Source organism: Stegostoma tigrinum, chromosome X (assembly GCF_030684315.1).
Source record: "Stegostoma tigrinum isolate sSteTig4 chromosome X, sSteTig4.hap1, whole genome shotgun sequence".
NCBI lineage: Eukaryota > Metazoa > Chordata > Chondrichthyes > Orectolobiformes > Stegostomatidae > Stegostoma > Stegostoma tigrinum.
This window is the reverse complement of record NC_081404.1, coordinates 3326152-3342328: the sequence shown is the minus strand read 5'-3', so window position 1 is coordinate 3342328 and position 16177 is coordinate 3326152. Positions and strand designations below refer to the sequence as shown.

General features: G+C 42.7%; 1 protein-coding gene across 1 annotated transcript; it reads right to left on the bottom strand.

Annotated features, from left to right (window-relative positions):
• Positions 1–632: 632 nt before the first annotated feature.
• On the bottom strand, positions 633–15826 carry LOC125448346 (transcription factor Sp5-like). The gene is made up of 3 exons (XM_048523615.2): positions 15783–15826; positions 14375–14500; positions 633–1892 (listed from the first exon to the last, which is right to left on the bottom strand). The coding sequence occupies exons 1-3, from the start codon at positions 15824–15826 to the stop codon at positions 926–928; spliced, it is 1137 nt and encodes a 378-aa protein (XP_048379572.2). The 3' UTR covers positions 633–925.
• Positions 15827–16177: the final 351 nt, after the last annotated feature.

The following is a 16177-nucleotide window of genomic DNA, read 5'->3' as shown; positions in this document are numbered from 1 at the left end:
AAAAAATGCAGTTTCAGAAAAGTGATTTGTACTTTTTATTTACATACCATATTTGGCACATTCCTTATTTATTAAAAGGCCTTGGATGATTCAAACAAGTGTGGAATCAAGTCAATTTCTAACATGAATCACTTTGGTCTTAGGAAATAGTGTGCACGCTTGTACATAAGCTAATTGTCTCTGAAAAAGAAAAAAATGCTCAATTTCCAGGAACACTGCCTATGGCTGTAAATATGTCAGAGATTGTCTCCCCTTTTAAGAGAGACAACATAGATGATCAAAAGTTGTCACTTTGAATTTGCACAACGTAGGAGTTCTGCCAGAAAAAGGGTTTGCCCATGATTTGGGATTTTCAACACGCAAAATAGATCTGTCGTCAATAATAGATCCTTTTTCAATTATTCTGCAAGTCATGACATCACTTCATGGTGTTTTTAATCCATCAAAATGGCTTAGAAATACACTAATCAACCTCAAGGTATGTTACAAGTTATCAACCAGATTTCCCCTTCAGTCTGAAATACTTGAATTTCCTCATCATTCATCCTGTTTCCACAAAATATTCTTCCCCTCCCCCCCACCCCAGTTTATCTTAACTCTGTTCCCCCACACCACCCCCATCTTTTCTTGCAAATAGGTGGCCAACCTAGGGTTTCATGGGCACAACCTGTCCCCTGTCCAACATTCATGTGTAGTTTCACAGCAAAAGTTCAACATTCAGTGGTTCCGAGCAGGAATCTTAGCCGATTTCCCCCCTTCCCTAGCCCAGGGACACCAAGCTACATACAATATCCCTTATTATCACCCTGGCTGAGATCAGTGAACTCAGAGCAGAGATCCAACTTCAGAACTACCTGCCCTGCATGGCTCAGCAGCCCGTTAATGGGGTTGTTCCAGAACCAAAAATCAGGGAAGCTGCTTTTCCTTATTCCTTCTTGATGCTCTCCAGAGTCGTGCTGGTGTGCTTTAGCTGTCTGTTTTGGTGGGTTTTGGTGTGTTTGGACAGGTGGTCACTCCTCATGAACCTTTTGCCACATTCTTGACAGCAGAAGCGCTTTTCCCCAGTGTGTGTCCGCAGATGTCGCTGCAGCTCATCAGACCTGGTGAAACTTTTCCCACAAAGGAGCCAGTTGCAAACAAAGGGGCGTTCCCCAGCGTGCCATCGCAGGTGAGCCTTCAGGTGGGAAGTCTTCCCATAGACTTTCCCGCAGCCCGGAATGTGGCAGACATGCTGTTTCTTCTTCCCCTTTTCCCCACTGTTGTTGGGAGACTGGCAGTTGGGGCATCTACATCGCCTACAACGCCTGGAACAGGTTAGAAGGCTCTTGGAAGAGCTCTGGAGTGTGGTTGGCAACTGAGCTTGATGGCCTGGGATCAAGGGTCTTCCAAACTGGAGATGGTGAAGATGGAGAGGATCAGGTTGTTGCATGCTCCACCAAGGGATTTCATCAGCATGATTCAGAGATACATGTCTGGACTGCAAAGTGGAAGAACTGGAAATGAAGCTGGAGAGGTTTGGAGCAATTCCATTGGCTGTGTCGGGGTAAGAATAGGCACAACTCGCAGGAACCGAAGTTGTCAAAATCTTCACAGAAGACAGCTCAAACGTGTAGACCGATTCTGCTGGAGGGGTCAGAGGGAGTTCATGTGAACCCAAAGCTGATGGTGCAGTTCCACAGGAATACTGAGCCTTTGGAGGACTGAATGGCATTGTGTGGGAGCCTCCAAATGCTTCATTGTTCCAAAACTGGAACATTCCAGGAGCGGGTTCCATAGAAGGATCATATTGAAACGGAGGGATTTCTGCAGAGGTTGTTTTGATTCTTCCACAGGTGGCAGCCAACATGGACAAATGCGTTACTGATGCTGAAGAAGGAAAAGGATGGGTGTTCCTGCAAAAGGTAGGCAGGGAAGGGGGATGAGAGAGAGAGAGAAAAAAAGTAAAGAGTTTGGAATTCATAAAAACCCCACACCAATAATAACTAACTGTATTCTCTACATGAGAGAGATAACTTTATTTCCATTAACTGATTGTGGAGAAGTTGAATGGGGACCTCCAGAAACTGCCACTACACTGCAACAGTTAAAACACAGAACGGGAAGTGTTCAGCAATTTACGATAGCAAGTGTTGATCAAAAGAGAGTAACAAACTGAACATTTGTGAACAGCAACTGAATATTTTTGACAAAGATACTTAGGCAGAAAAAAAACTCAGTTATCACTAAAACAGAACAGTCGGTGGGACCAAAGCTTCTGTTAGCAGATCAGGGAAACCACAAGAAATAGGAACAGGAACAGGGCTGATCTGACATTCCTCAGAGATAGCAGGAACTGCAGATGCCGGAGAATCAGAGATAACAAGGTGTAGAGCTGGATGAATGCAGCAGGCCAAGCAGCATCAGAGGAGCAGGAAGGCTGATGCTTCAGTCTAGACCCTTCTTCAGAAATGACCCTTTCTGAAGAAGGGTATAGACCTGAAACATCAGCCTTCCTGCTCCTCTGATGCTGCTTGGCCTGCTGCATTCATCCAGCTCTACACCTTGTTCTCAGATTCCTCATGCCCACTTTCCTGCCTTTTTCCCGTAACCCTTGATTCCCCAACTGATCAAGAATCTGTCAGCCTTAAAAATATATACACAGAGGACTCTGTCCCCACAGTTCAATGGCAGAGAGTTCCAAAAACACACAAACCTCATCTCAGTCTTAAATTATAACCCCTTTATTCAGAGACTGTGCCCTCTGGTCTGAGACTTTCCTGTGAGGGGAAACATCCTCTCAGCTTTTACCTTGTCAAGCCCCTTAAGAATCCAATGTTTTGATGAGATCACCTCCTCATTTTCTTATTTTCCAGTGCAGAGAGTCCCAACCTGCTTAACCTTTGCTCATGAGACAATTCCTTCCAAACCATCCTCATGAACCTTCTCTGAACGGCCTCCAATGAAATGATATCTTCCCTTAAATAAGGGGACCAAATGCTCAGTGCCCCAGATGTGGTCTCCCCAGCACCTTGTACAGTCACAGTGAGACTTCCCTACTCAAACTCCAACCCCCTTGAAATAAGGGCCGACATTCCATGAGCCTTCCCGATTCCCTGCTGTCCCTGAGCACTAGCTTTGTGTTTTTTGCACAAGTTGCACCAGCACCTTGTACAGTTTGTCACAAAAAAGTGTACAATTTGATCAAGTTGCAACTTCCTAACTACTGATGCAAGGGATAAGTGAGACATTAGCATTTGTCACATTTAGACTGACTTGGTGCAAGTTTCACCACTGTATTGGCATATCATTCAACGAGAACAGAAGAGTGTTCAAATATGGAGGTCAGCACAAGTCACAGCCACACATTTTCTGCTCATTTTTTCTTTTGCAGGTATTGGTGCATTGTCAAAGAAAAAAAAGTGAAGATTGTTCATGAGTTGTGAACACTGCTAGGACTTATTGCCTATTCTTCAAAAGCAGCAGGGAGCTACTAGCAGATGTTTATCACTATCAGCTCAATGGTACAGTATGCAACATAAATTGCTTGATGTGATTGAGCTACAGAAACCAAGACATCTACAGTTCAGTATTCAGCATGGAATTTAACACAGGGTAGCGGGGGGGGGGGGGGGGGGGGGGGGAAGATACTCCATTCTTGTTCATTTCATATTTTTAAAAAGTGGATGGTTATGCTTTAGTTGTGCAGGGCATATGTAAGGCCACATTTGGAGTCCTGTCATAGGACAACTTGCTACCCACAAATCCACATACTTGCACAGTCAACCCCTGACTTGATTATCACCACAATTAGGAAAGACACTTTGACATTAAGAGGTGTATTTTGTCCTGGGTTTTGTTCTTTGGAGAAGTCTCAAGACAGAGGTACTGAGCTGTCTGTTGACATACCATAAACAGCTTGAGGTTTTTCCACTTTCAAAATAAAAAGAGTTGGAACAATAGGGTAGGCGACGACTGAGTGGTATTATCACCAGATGGTTAAGCCAGGCAATGCCTCAGGGACCCAGGTACAAATTCTGCCATGGCAGGTGGTGGAATTTAATTCCAGAAGAATCTTATTGAATTCAGAGTCTAATGATGACCATGAATTGTCAAAAAAAATCCCATCCGGTTCACTGTAAGTGCCCTTTGCGGAAGGAAACTGCCATTACCTGGTCTGGCCTACATGTGACTCCAGACCCACAGCAGTGTGGGTGACTCTCAACTACTCTCTGGACAATTAGGGATAAGCATTAAATACTGGCCTCGCCAGTAACACCCAAATCCTACAAACGAACAAGCAGCCTGAATGGATGGGTTCTGGCTCCCACAGAACTAGGAGTTTTAGTTTTTCAGTAGCAGTTGTTGGGGTCTTGAAGCTGGGTTTGGAAACGGCACTACATCACTCTCTGCTTCTCACTGCATTTTTGGTTTTTGTTTTACCTCCTGGACTGGAGGATTGCCTGTGAGAACATATTTTACTGAATTTGCCTTTTGCCAAGGGTGTGTGTACAGGATGTTACTATATATTGGAACAGGTGAATCATGAATCATAGGAATCCCTACAGTGTGGAAACAGCCCCTTTGGTCCAACAAGTCCACACCAAACCTCAGAGCATCCCACCCAGATCCATCCCCCTATAACCCACCTAATCTACACTTCCCTGGACACTACGGGCAGTTTAGCATGGCCAATCCACCCTAACCTGCACATCTTTGGACTGTGGGAGGAAACCGGAGCACCCAGAGGAAACCCATGCAGACACAGTCACCCGAAGCTGGAATCGAGCCCGGGTACCTGAGGGCCATAAGGCAGCAATGCTAACCACAGCCGCCATGCCGTTAATAACTATTAGTTTGTTAAGTGTTGATAACTGTAGTTAAGACAATTATTTCATTTGTCTGTATTTTTACACTACAGTTAAAAGTACATTTTGCTTCACATCAAATAGTTTGACCAATCATGTTGCATCTGGAATGCAACTCCTTACACTTACCTTTAAAAATAACAAAGGATTAGGGTCTAGACTATCTTCCAAACATATTTTGACGGTGTTTGGTCTGGTCCATAATATAGTTGACAGGTCCCAACAGATCAAAATGTGTCTCACAGTAGAGAGGGGTGTCTGTTGGAACGCTAAGTGCATGTGTTATCCACAGGAGGTCTGTGCGTCTGTTCCTCATGAACAAGAGGCAGTGTACAGTATTAGTCTCTATTAAATAAAAGGAAGACTGCAAAATGTGTTGGAAGCAGAGAACATTTACCAAAGTTATATCTGGAACAGTCAGGTTATTTCACAAGGAAGGATTAGACAGGCTTGGTCCATATACAGTGGAGTTTAGAAGCGCAAGGCACAATGAGATTGAAATGAGATTCTGAGGCAGTCCTGACAGGGGTGGGGTGTGATGTCTAAAACTAGGAGTTACTGTTCCAAAATAGGAAAAAAAAGTGTTGCTGCTCATTTAAACCGTAAAAGGCTAATTTGAGGGTTACAAGTCTTTAGAACTTTCTGCTTTCATCATCTTATTGGAAAAAAAAAAGTCTTGAAATATTTTGACAGGCAGAGAAAGGTTTGAGGAGCAAGGGGGTGAAAAGGTCATGCTTTTTTTTTGCGTGGCCACTGCCACATCGCTGCAAGTGAACAGATGCCAGGTCTGCCAAAATAGTCGAGAAGAAACAGAGATATTAAAAGCAATAGAAGCACCCCTTGAGCTCACTTTGTCATTCAGAAAGATCATAGATGGATTTTCAACCTTAGCTCCACTTTCCCCACACTATTCCCAGTGATTCTCTTTGATCTGTCTTGAAGATCATAGAATCTCAGTGTGGAAGCAGGCCATTCATCCCAGAGTCCACACTGTCCCTCCGAAGAGCATCCCACCCAGACCCAGCCTATCCCTCTAACTCATTTCCCCACAGAAAATCTACCTGACCTGCACATCTTTGGACTATGGAGGAAACCCACAGAGACACGAGGAGAACATAAAACAAAGATAGTCAATAACTGAGCACCCACAGGCCTCAGGTAGAGGATTCCAAAAAGATTCATAAGCAAGTTTTAAAAAAATAACAAATTTCTCCTCAATCCTAAACAATCAACTCCTTAACCAGAGACAAAAGGACCCTCAAATCTCTCACCATATACTCCCTCAAGCCCTTCCAATTTTACATACAAGTCAATTATATCACCTCTCATTCATCTAAACTTCAGGAGATTATAGGTCCATTCTATGCGGTCATCCCAGAAACTAATCTAGTAGGCTACCAATAGTTACTGTCTAGGTTTGCCCATGACAATGAACTCGCTTGAGCAGTTTGCAAATGGAACTGAACCTCAGCCTGAATAAAGTGCAAGTGCAAGTTATTGCAAGTGAACAGATATAGATGATGCAAAGCTGGAATATCACCTGGAATTAAATGATGATTGTAGGACTCACGGGCCCAAGGCTAAAAATTCAAAAGACCAATTTTTTTTTTTAAATTGACATCATTGCGTTTTTCCTTACAAACAAAAAGGGTAACTTACATGGAAGAGACTCTCAAAAAAAGTGGAGTGGCAAAAATCTTCAAGTGGTCTGAGAGCAGCTTGACATTTAGATGTGCTTGTGGGTTTGAAGTGGGCTTAAATTACCTTCCTCACTTGTAAGGATCTTAAAATAATTCTTAAGATTTAAGACTACGCAATATTTAAGCTTTTTTTTAAAAAAGGATCTGGAAGTAATTTGAAAATATCAACATGACATTTCATTCTACAAGACTTGAGGAATCTACATTGATGGTAAAATTTACAGAACATCAAAGTCAGGTCCATTATGGCTGATAAATGCCCTCTTCCTTTTCCAAATGATCAACTGATTGCTTTCCCATTTTAAAAAAAAAAAATCCTATCTGAACCTTTCTTTCAAGAGCAGTTTTGTATTGATCGTAATGGGATCAGCCAGGTGGACCTCAGTGCAAGTTCTGACAGATACAAGCAGGAGTGTCTGACATCCTGCTCATTCAGAGCTGGCTCAGAGAAAGCTGGATCGACATCAAGGCCTCACTGTAAATAAAGCACGACTTGGTGACGGGATACCAGCCCCTGTAGAGTTCCGTTTTGTCAGGACTGGACCTTTCTGCATCCATTGTCAGCTGCAATTGGAAGAGCGACCAGAAAATTTAGAGTCATTACAGACTCTTACACCACCAGTGGCACCGCTGCTGGATCTGCCAGTGGGAGGCAGCTCAATGCACCCACATTTGCTACTTAACCTCCTGGACCATGTTCCAACTTGTAATTATATGCACTTAGAATTAGAGCCAACTTTGATTTTGGGCTGAGGGTATAGGCAGCTCTGCCTAGTCCTCAGTAGACTTAGTGGTGTTTGTGGTCTGCTATTACAAAATCTATGTTGGTTATGGGTTTTGGAATCAGGAAGTTCCGATACAGGACCACCAAACCTCCCTTCTCCATCTGGGTCTGCATTAGCAGAAGTCCTGAATGCATACACTTTTGGATATTCCTCTCTCCATTAGGCTACCTACAAGCTGATACAATGCCTCCCTGCATGGCATCAGGATAGTAAGTCAACACCAGATCTCACTTGGGATCTAGTATGCCAACACCTTTGAGGATGATAGCCGTTTCTCCACTTCCTTGGTAACTATGGCTTGGCCACAGTCATTTCCAAGGCTGATCCTTATTTAAAGGATGCAAGGACAGAGGCCAGGTTATGTATGAAAATTTTCCTGTGATAGTTCACCAGCCCAAGGAAAGACCTCAGCTCCAGTATGTCTTTAAATTGCCCTCAACTTCTTCCACTGAAAAACAAAAAAAGGGCACATGCTGACAATACCCCAAAATGGCACTCCTTTGTACAAACCCTTTGAGTATGAATTATAGCACACATCTAGGAATCCTGCTTTAACCACAATTACAGGTATGCATGGCTCATGTCCAGCTTTGCACATGAATCCTGAGGGGGATTTGGTGGTGGAAGTTGTTTATTCAGCTGGAAAAAGTGGTTTGCCATTGGTTTAAAATCCCCACAAAGGCGAACCAACCCTCTAGGCTTTACAATCGGTGCTGTCCATCCCACAAACACCAGGTTGATGGTTCCTTGGCTTTCCAGCCTTCTGATTTCTGCCACTACTTTTGCCTGCAAGACTAAATGGAATAGTCAGGCCTTGCAGAATTACGGAACTGTTTCCCGATTACCATGCAAGGTAACCTTAGCTACTTTGATAATCTCTAGACCTTCCTGAAAAACCTTTGGGTATTTAATTAGGACTTCAATCAGGCAGTGATTTTCTAACTGAAGAAACATTGAGCCAATCTAGGTGAATCTTTCTTGACCAATTTCACCCCATCAAGGTTGGGCCCCAAAGGTTTTTAACTACATGGGTGGTAATTGAAATGGCTGCTTCTCATATGGGCCACATGCTTGTTCAGGATCATCACACCATACTACAAGACCTGACCTTGCATCAACCATACCTCTTACCCATGCAGGGCCATTGTTGTGGCTCATACACCAAACCATCTCCTGAAGGAAACTGGCTCTTTCTCACTTACTGGAGTCTTGTCTCCTCAAATGGCATCAGGAATGCCATTTCAAGTTTGTTTTTGCAAATAGTTCCCATTGGGCTACCAGAAAGTCAGGTGAGATTGGAATCTGATTCTACTCCAACACCACCACCCCCCCAACCATCCCCCAGAAAAATTGGTTAGTTCATTGCTGTTTTCTGCTATGAACATATGAAAATAATACCAAAATCAAAGCATATTTAGACTAGAATGGAACCAGAGAGAGAATTAAACAAATATTTACAAAGCAAACCCCATCACACCCCCAGCAATAGCTCACTGCCTTAGTTCTTTCAATAAAGAACTTTCAACTGTGGGAGATGGGCATTTGTGGCTAGGTTGGCAATTATTGCCCTGAGGCAGTTAGGAGGCAGCCACAGTACTGTGTGATAACAAAGTGGGGAGCTGGATGAACACAGCAGGCCAAGCAGCATTTAGGAGCACAAAAGCTGACGTTTTGGGCCTAGACCCTTCAGAGAGGGGAATGGGGAGAGGGTTCTGAAATAAATAGGGGGGGGGGGGGGGGAAGAGGCGGACCAAAGATGGAGAGAAAAGAAGATAGGTGGAGAGGAGAGTATAGGTGGGGAGGGGATAGGTCAGTCCGAGGAAGACGGACAGGTCAAGTTGGTCAGTTAAGGTTAGTAGGTAGGAAATGGAGGTGCGGCTTGGGGTGGCAGAAAGGGATGGGTGGGAGGAAGAGACAGGCTGGGGTGTGTCCGTGTGTGTCCGAGCTGCTGCTTGGCCTGCTGTGTGCATCCGGCTTCGCACTTTGGTATCTTGGATTCTCCAGCATCTGCAGTTCCCATTATCTCTCACATTACTGTGAGTCTGGAGTTCACATGTAGGGTAGAACAGATTACCAGATTGGTCAGTGAACCGGGTTGATTGTTGTAAATTAACCATGGTCAGCATTAGGCTGGCATTTTATTCCAGACCTTTGTTTCCCCACCAAAAGAAATGAAATGAATTCCAATGCCACCATCTATAATGGTAAGATTCAAACCACATCCCCAGAACATTAGCCTGCTGTCATTAAACTAGTAATCCAGAACATGACCACCACTTCCCAGTGTGCATCCCAAGCATTTTACTGAGCAGCAAGTTTACAGATCAGTCGTAACGGGAACTGCAGATGCTAGAGAATCCGAGATAAAGCGTGGAGTCGGATGGACACAGCAGGCCAAGTAGGGAGGGACAAGAAATATCTGTCAGAAGTGCTGACACACAATACATTCTGCCAACCCATATTGTTTTAAAAAAGATGTAGGTAGATATCCACTAATAGGATTTGACCCACATACACTATACACTACGTTCAAATATCTTGTCCACTTCTAAATACCTGAACTCTGAAGAACAAGCCACTTAATTCCCCGAAGATCTGCACCTTTTGAGAAAGTTAGACAAAAAAAACTAAAAATTTTAAAATCCTGGCAACATTTAAAGTTAAGCTGTAGGTGTTGAGCAGCATTGAAGTACTGAGCATGAATTTAGGAAACAGCAAGAATTGTCCTAAGATCGTTCCGCACTCAAAAAGGGGGTGAATTGCAACATCTTGTTAAAGCATTCACTACTGGCAAAAACTCCATGGGTGGCAAGCAAACTGCATGAGAATTTAATGATTTAATATTAAAACTAATTTTGACACTTAAAAATGCAACATGCCTTGTTTCTGGGATTCAACACTAGCCTTGGTGCAAGACCTTTGTTACATAATTATCTGGTCATGAGACAATTTCAAAGAAAAAAAATCTAATTAATTACTCATTTTTTCTTTTCCACAATTCATGGTCACTGAAATCTCATTGCAGCAAGTGACGTTACACGTTTCTGAAGGGTCTAGACCCAAAACATCAACTTTCCTGCTCCTCTGATGCTGCTTGGCCTGCTGTGTTCATCCAGCTCTACACCGTGTTATATCAGACCTTACACAAGATGTGTTTCAGAAGGCAATTTCAGCTAATATGGTAGCTAACAGATGTAAACCATGCCAAAAAGCTTCCAATTAGCCAGAATTCACAAGAAAATGTTCTGCCGACAAAGGATTAACAGATCAAATAGAAGTAATACCACTTTGAATTACTCATCTATTCGAGTAAATTTAATTGATTGCACTTCTAGCAAAACAACACTAGGATCACAGAATTAATCCTTCACCCAGGGAATTTAGATCATTTCGATAGTATGAAATAGACAAAGGCATTCTCCACTTTATATTCAGAAAAATCTACATTTTGTAGGTAGTCTTTGTTAAAGTTGATCAATGTATTGTGGGATAAAGTTGAGTAGCTACAATAAGTGACATCAACTCATTACAGGGAAAAAACCCAAAAACAATTAAGCAGCTAAATGAATAAGGACAGATGCCCTTTGTTTTATTACAGGAGGTCTGTATCTGACTAGGTGAGTTAGCTAGACAGCTGAGGTAACAAGGTGTAGAGCTGGATGAACACAGCAGGCCAAGCAGCATCTTAGGAGCAGGAAGGCTAACGTTTCAGGTCTAGACCCTTCTTCAGAAATGGGGGAAGAGGGAAGGGGAAGGGGATTCTGAAATAAAAGACATATGGAAGATGGCTAAAAGGAGAAGATAGGTGGAGAGGAGACAGACAGGTCAAAGAGGTGGGGGTAGAGCCCATAAGAGGGGAGTGTAGTTGGGGATAGGTCAGTCCAGGGAGGATGGACAGGTCAAGGAAGCAGGGGTCTGGTTTGCTTATGCCGAGTGATGCCAACAGCATGGGTTCAATTCCTGCACTAGCTGAGGGTTATTATCGAGGTCTCAACTTCTGTCCTTGGGAGGTATGGTGACCCTCTAGTTACATTGCCACCAATCACCTGTCTAATGAAAGTCCCAGAAGTCCATTTTGCCCCTATGACAACTTTACAAGTGTGCAGACTGTTTTCAGACAGGTTTTAAGAGGTAACTCAATACTATTTAAATCTAGTCTTGAAGTGAAGTTTCCAAAAAAAACCTGGAAGTGTGATTGTATGTAAATGCAAGTTAAAAGCTGACCAAAATCACTGATTCAAATAAAGCACTAATTTAGTCACCATTAATTCACACCCTGGTTAGACTTCACAATGGGTTTTCAGTGGAATATAGCCCTTGCCGTGCATTAGAGGTTGACCACAGATGTTAGCTTTGGACTGCACCACATTCCAAATTCATAGGTGTGAGCTGTACCCAAGTTGATGGCACTCAGTGTACTTCAAGCTTCTGACTCCAATATCACTTCAGATTTGATTAAAAACAACCCAAAAGCAGGATTAGGTTAGGATACAATGCCACAGTGAGGCAGGAAGATACTTGTGTGCTTACACAATCAATATTTATTTAAAAATAAAGGGAGGGGAATAAACAGACATTATATAACCAATTTAGTTTGCAACACAGGTGGCCATTCAGTCCATTAATCCACGCCAGCTGCCTGTGGAGCAAGCTATTGGCATTTTGGAGGAGGTTGGATTTGCTTTGTTTTAAACCCACAGTGGTGGATTTCTTATCTAGAAGAAAGCAGGCTCTATTGAGGAAGAGAATTTAACCTAATCCTCTTCACTTATACTATACAGGTTTCAAGGAGGGGATAAAAGGAGCGAGAAACAAAATAACCATTTTGAAGCTTCAAGTTGGAGATCTGAATTTTAAAAAAAAACAGAAAAACCATTAGAAATTAGTGATCTTGAAGACCACTATATTTGCATCAACCCTAGCTGCTCGACTAGAGATTGCTACACTCTTAAATTAATCTCAACTCCTGCCTCAGCCACTTGAGCTTTACACTCAAACCCCTGGCGTTCAAACAATTATTTGAAACTGTGCCCACTACTTTGATCTGTGTGGGTCACCTTCACAGCTACCAACTCAAACAGACAGAGGGAAAAATATATAAGAAAAACACTTTTCACTGTTAACACTCAATCTTTCATTAGATCACCCTCATCCTCCCTGTCCTAGTGAGGGGAGGTTCACCGTTTCAACCTTTTACATCTCGATCCTAGTTTGGATAATGCTGAGGCCAGTTTACACAGCACACAAAAGACACCAATTTAAAAGATAATTTCAGAAGACAGCCAGAGACAAACGGAGGAGTAATTCTTTTCAGCAAGTTATGAAAGAACATTCAAAACAAATCCAAAAAGTAAATTTGTTTAAAAAGAATTGGATACATACTTGAAGGACAGAATTTAGGAGCGACAGAGAACACAGCATTAGCACAATAGTCTTATTCTGTGCTGTAAATCATTAGGATGTAGAAGAGAGGTATCCAGAACAAAACAAAATCTGGAAAAAGAAATTGGGTATTTTAACACCTTTGTTCTCCTAAAGACTTGGCTGCTCAACAGGTTCTACTCGTTTCAACGTTAAGCAGCTCACAACAATTAGTACTTACAATAGCACTCAACTACTCTCTAGCAGGAAGTTATATCCTAATAAAATTCATTCCACATTCTGATGTTAAAAAAACCAAGCAGCTTGTTGCGGTTCATTGAAATCAAGATGATGAACGTCTCCTTACTAAGGATAAATCCTTATACAAAGGATGAAAGGCATTGCCCGTTATAACGCGTTAAAAACACACACAACTGCATAATTCGAGTTAAAGTGCGAAATTTGTCCACGCGATTGAGGTGTTTAAAAAAAAACCAGAATTCCCACTTGAACACACGAGAGTTTGCAAAATTCCCTCGAGAACGGATAAGTACTTAAAACGAGACGAAGTGATGAAGCTGTACATGAGCTTCTCCCACAGCAGTATAGTGATTAGATTGGGGTTATTCACTGTCGGATCCGGATGCTACATTTAAACAAGAAGTTTTCTAAAAATAAACTGATTTATAAAACCCACATTTCAAAAAGTGGCTAAACTTTAGGACGCCGCGGTCGCGAGACGCTATATAAATGCAGCTTAAAATGCAAGTGGTTGGAAACTGCAGGCACACCGTACTTTCCTCCTTTCGCTAAAATTTTCTTCACTAAGTTGGTCACTTTGGCCGAAGGAGGATAACAAATTTAAGTTCACAGCAAAAGTCCTGACTGGTCCCAGGATCCAAAAAGTGGTGGAAAAAAATCAACTGGATGAAAAAAAATTCGAACCGCAATAAAACGTGGAAAGGAAGAAGTGAACCGGCGATGCTTAGAATCCGGCACATAGTAAAAACATCTTGATTTGAAACTTTTTTAAAAATGTGCTGAGGGGAACATTAACAACAATCTGTTGGCAGGACGCATTAAAAAAAAGCAGAGGTAGCAAACTCAACTTGACATTGAACACATTTAAGATAATGTTAAACTGACCTGTGAAAGGAACTTGCAGACCCCTCTCAACCCACAAGCGCGTCCATTCACCAGAAAACTGAGCAGATTTTCAAATAGAGAAAATTACCTCTCCTTGACTACTTCCCGGCTCTAAGCTTTGTGCATTGGGATATAATTTGTTTTCTTTCCTGAAAACAGACAAAAGTTTTTGGCCCCCTCCTGAGCCAATAAAAAGCAAGGATTTCAAAGACCGCCGCCTCGCAGTCATTTGAATGGCTTGGACCCTTTTCAATCAGAACTCATCACCATCTGGGTGATCTCCTCATACAGAGATAATTGGCTTGACTTGATCAAAAAAGGGAACAGTCCCCCCGGAAATCAGCCCTGGTTCATAGCACAGTTTGCAGTGCAATAATTGAAAGCTTTAAACCTCGTTAAGGGGTTAAAAACAACACAAACGCGCACACATACCAAAAAAGAAGAGAACTTTAATTTCAACTCAATTAGTTTCAAAATCAATTCAAATCAGGATTAAAAATGCCCACATGCGATTCAAAATACTTGAAGAAAAACTTACCTTCGCGTTTTGCAGCAAAACCTCACTTTTGATGTACATGTATGTATTATCCGTCGGGGCAGTAAGCCGAGCTTGGCGAATTTGTTGGGGACAGTCATTCGGCAGGAGTCCTCCGTTCGAAAGGATCTGCAGCGTTCGTAACAAGGTGTGGAGCTGGATGGACACAGCAGGCCAAGCAGCACAGGAAAGCTGACGTTTGGGGTCTAGACCCTTCATCAGAAAGGGCCATTTCTGAAGAAGGGTCCAGACCCGAAACAGCCTTCTTGCTCCTCTGATGCTGCTTGTCCTGCTGTGTCCATCCAGCTCCACACCTTGTTATCTCAAATTCTCCAGCATCTGCAGTTCCTACTATGTCTGCAGCTTTCATGTTCGGTTTAGTCGGTTTTTGAAGGTGTTAAGAACGGGCTGCTTTCTTGAGGGGAAAGTCCCCCCCTTGTTTTGGTGCCCAGGGCTGGTGCAAACACTCGGATGCACTGGCGAGCCTTGCCTCCCCCTTCCAAAATAAACATCATGTATTAACATAAATTTTAGCAATTTTCTAACTGACAGATTTACATATTTTGTCTTAATAATCATACTGGGTAGTGTCAAATAGTTAGGCTTGTCTCTTTGGGACAAATGACAACAGAGGTGGCAGACATGATGCAGAAGTTTGAAGAATTTTGTGAAGGGTGTGTTAACAAGTGAAAAGGGGAGAGAAGCTCATAAGATGTTGCGTTCTGTCCACTTTCCCGTACGCCTCAAACCTAGATAGTAAAATCTATGGGGAAAAAAAGTAGAGGCCTTGGAGATGTGGATATGAAGGCATGCAAAAAAATTCCATCAACATACCATAAGAGGAGTGAATAGGTTGTTGAAATTGCAAGAGCAGAAAGAACTTTTTAAAAGTGACATCCAGAAAAGGCAATGACAGCATTTAAACAGAGCTGAGAGGCTCCAGAGGTGTTTTCCTATGGGGTAAAGCAGAGAGTAGCAGAAAGAGGTGTCAGGGGAAGTATAGTGGGATGATGGATGTCACAGAGTGGTTACAGATATTTCACTGGATACTATATTTGTGCTTAGAAAATGAGTTGATCCTTGCTATTTTACAAGGAATTATGACACTTTTCCAAGATTTGTGTGGTTATCATCTTCAAATCAGAAACTTTGGTACTTCACCCAAGGGATGTGAGTATCACCAGCTATTGCAGCAAGCTCCTGAAATTCTGATGGCTGGTATTTGCAAAACCCCAGCCAGCACATGTTCGACTGGCTACAGCTCCACAAGGATTGTGGGGAAACCCCAACTTGCAAATAGACCTGAACCTAGGATTCCTGTGCTGGCTTTTGAGGAACAATTCAGCAAGGTGTTAGTGGACTGTGTGGGATCCCCACTCAAAACAGAAGTGAGCTACTAGCATATCCTTACCGACATGGGCATGGGTATCCATTTTCCAGAGGCTGTTCCCCCATTTTCTGCCAAAACACTGGTGAGGGATTTGGTCCAGTTCTTCACTTGGTATCATCATGGAGGAGATGAATGATATGCTGGAATGTCAATGGATGGAGCCTAGCGCCAGTAACTGGAAGTCCCCATTTGTGCCCACTCCCAAGCCAGACGGCTCTAAAAGGACCTGCATTATTTGCTGTTAGGTTAGTGTCACCAACAGAGCCAACTCCTACCCAATGTCCTGGCTGGAAGATTGAGTAGATAGGGTAAGTAGAGCACCCTACATCCACAAAATAGATTTACTCAAGAGATACAGGAAGGTTCCCTTGACTGCCCACCCAAAGGAATTCTCCACCTTCTTAACTCTGGAAGGG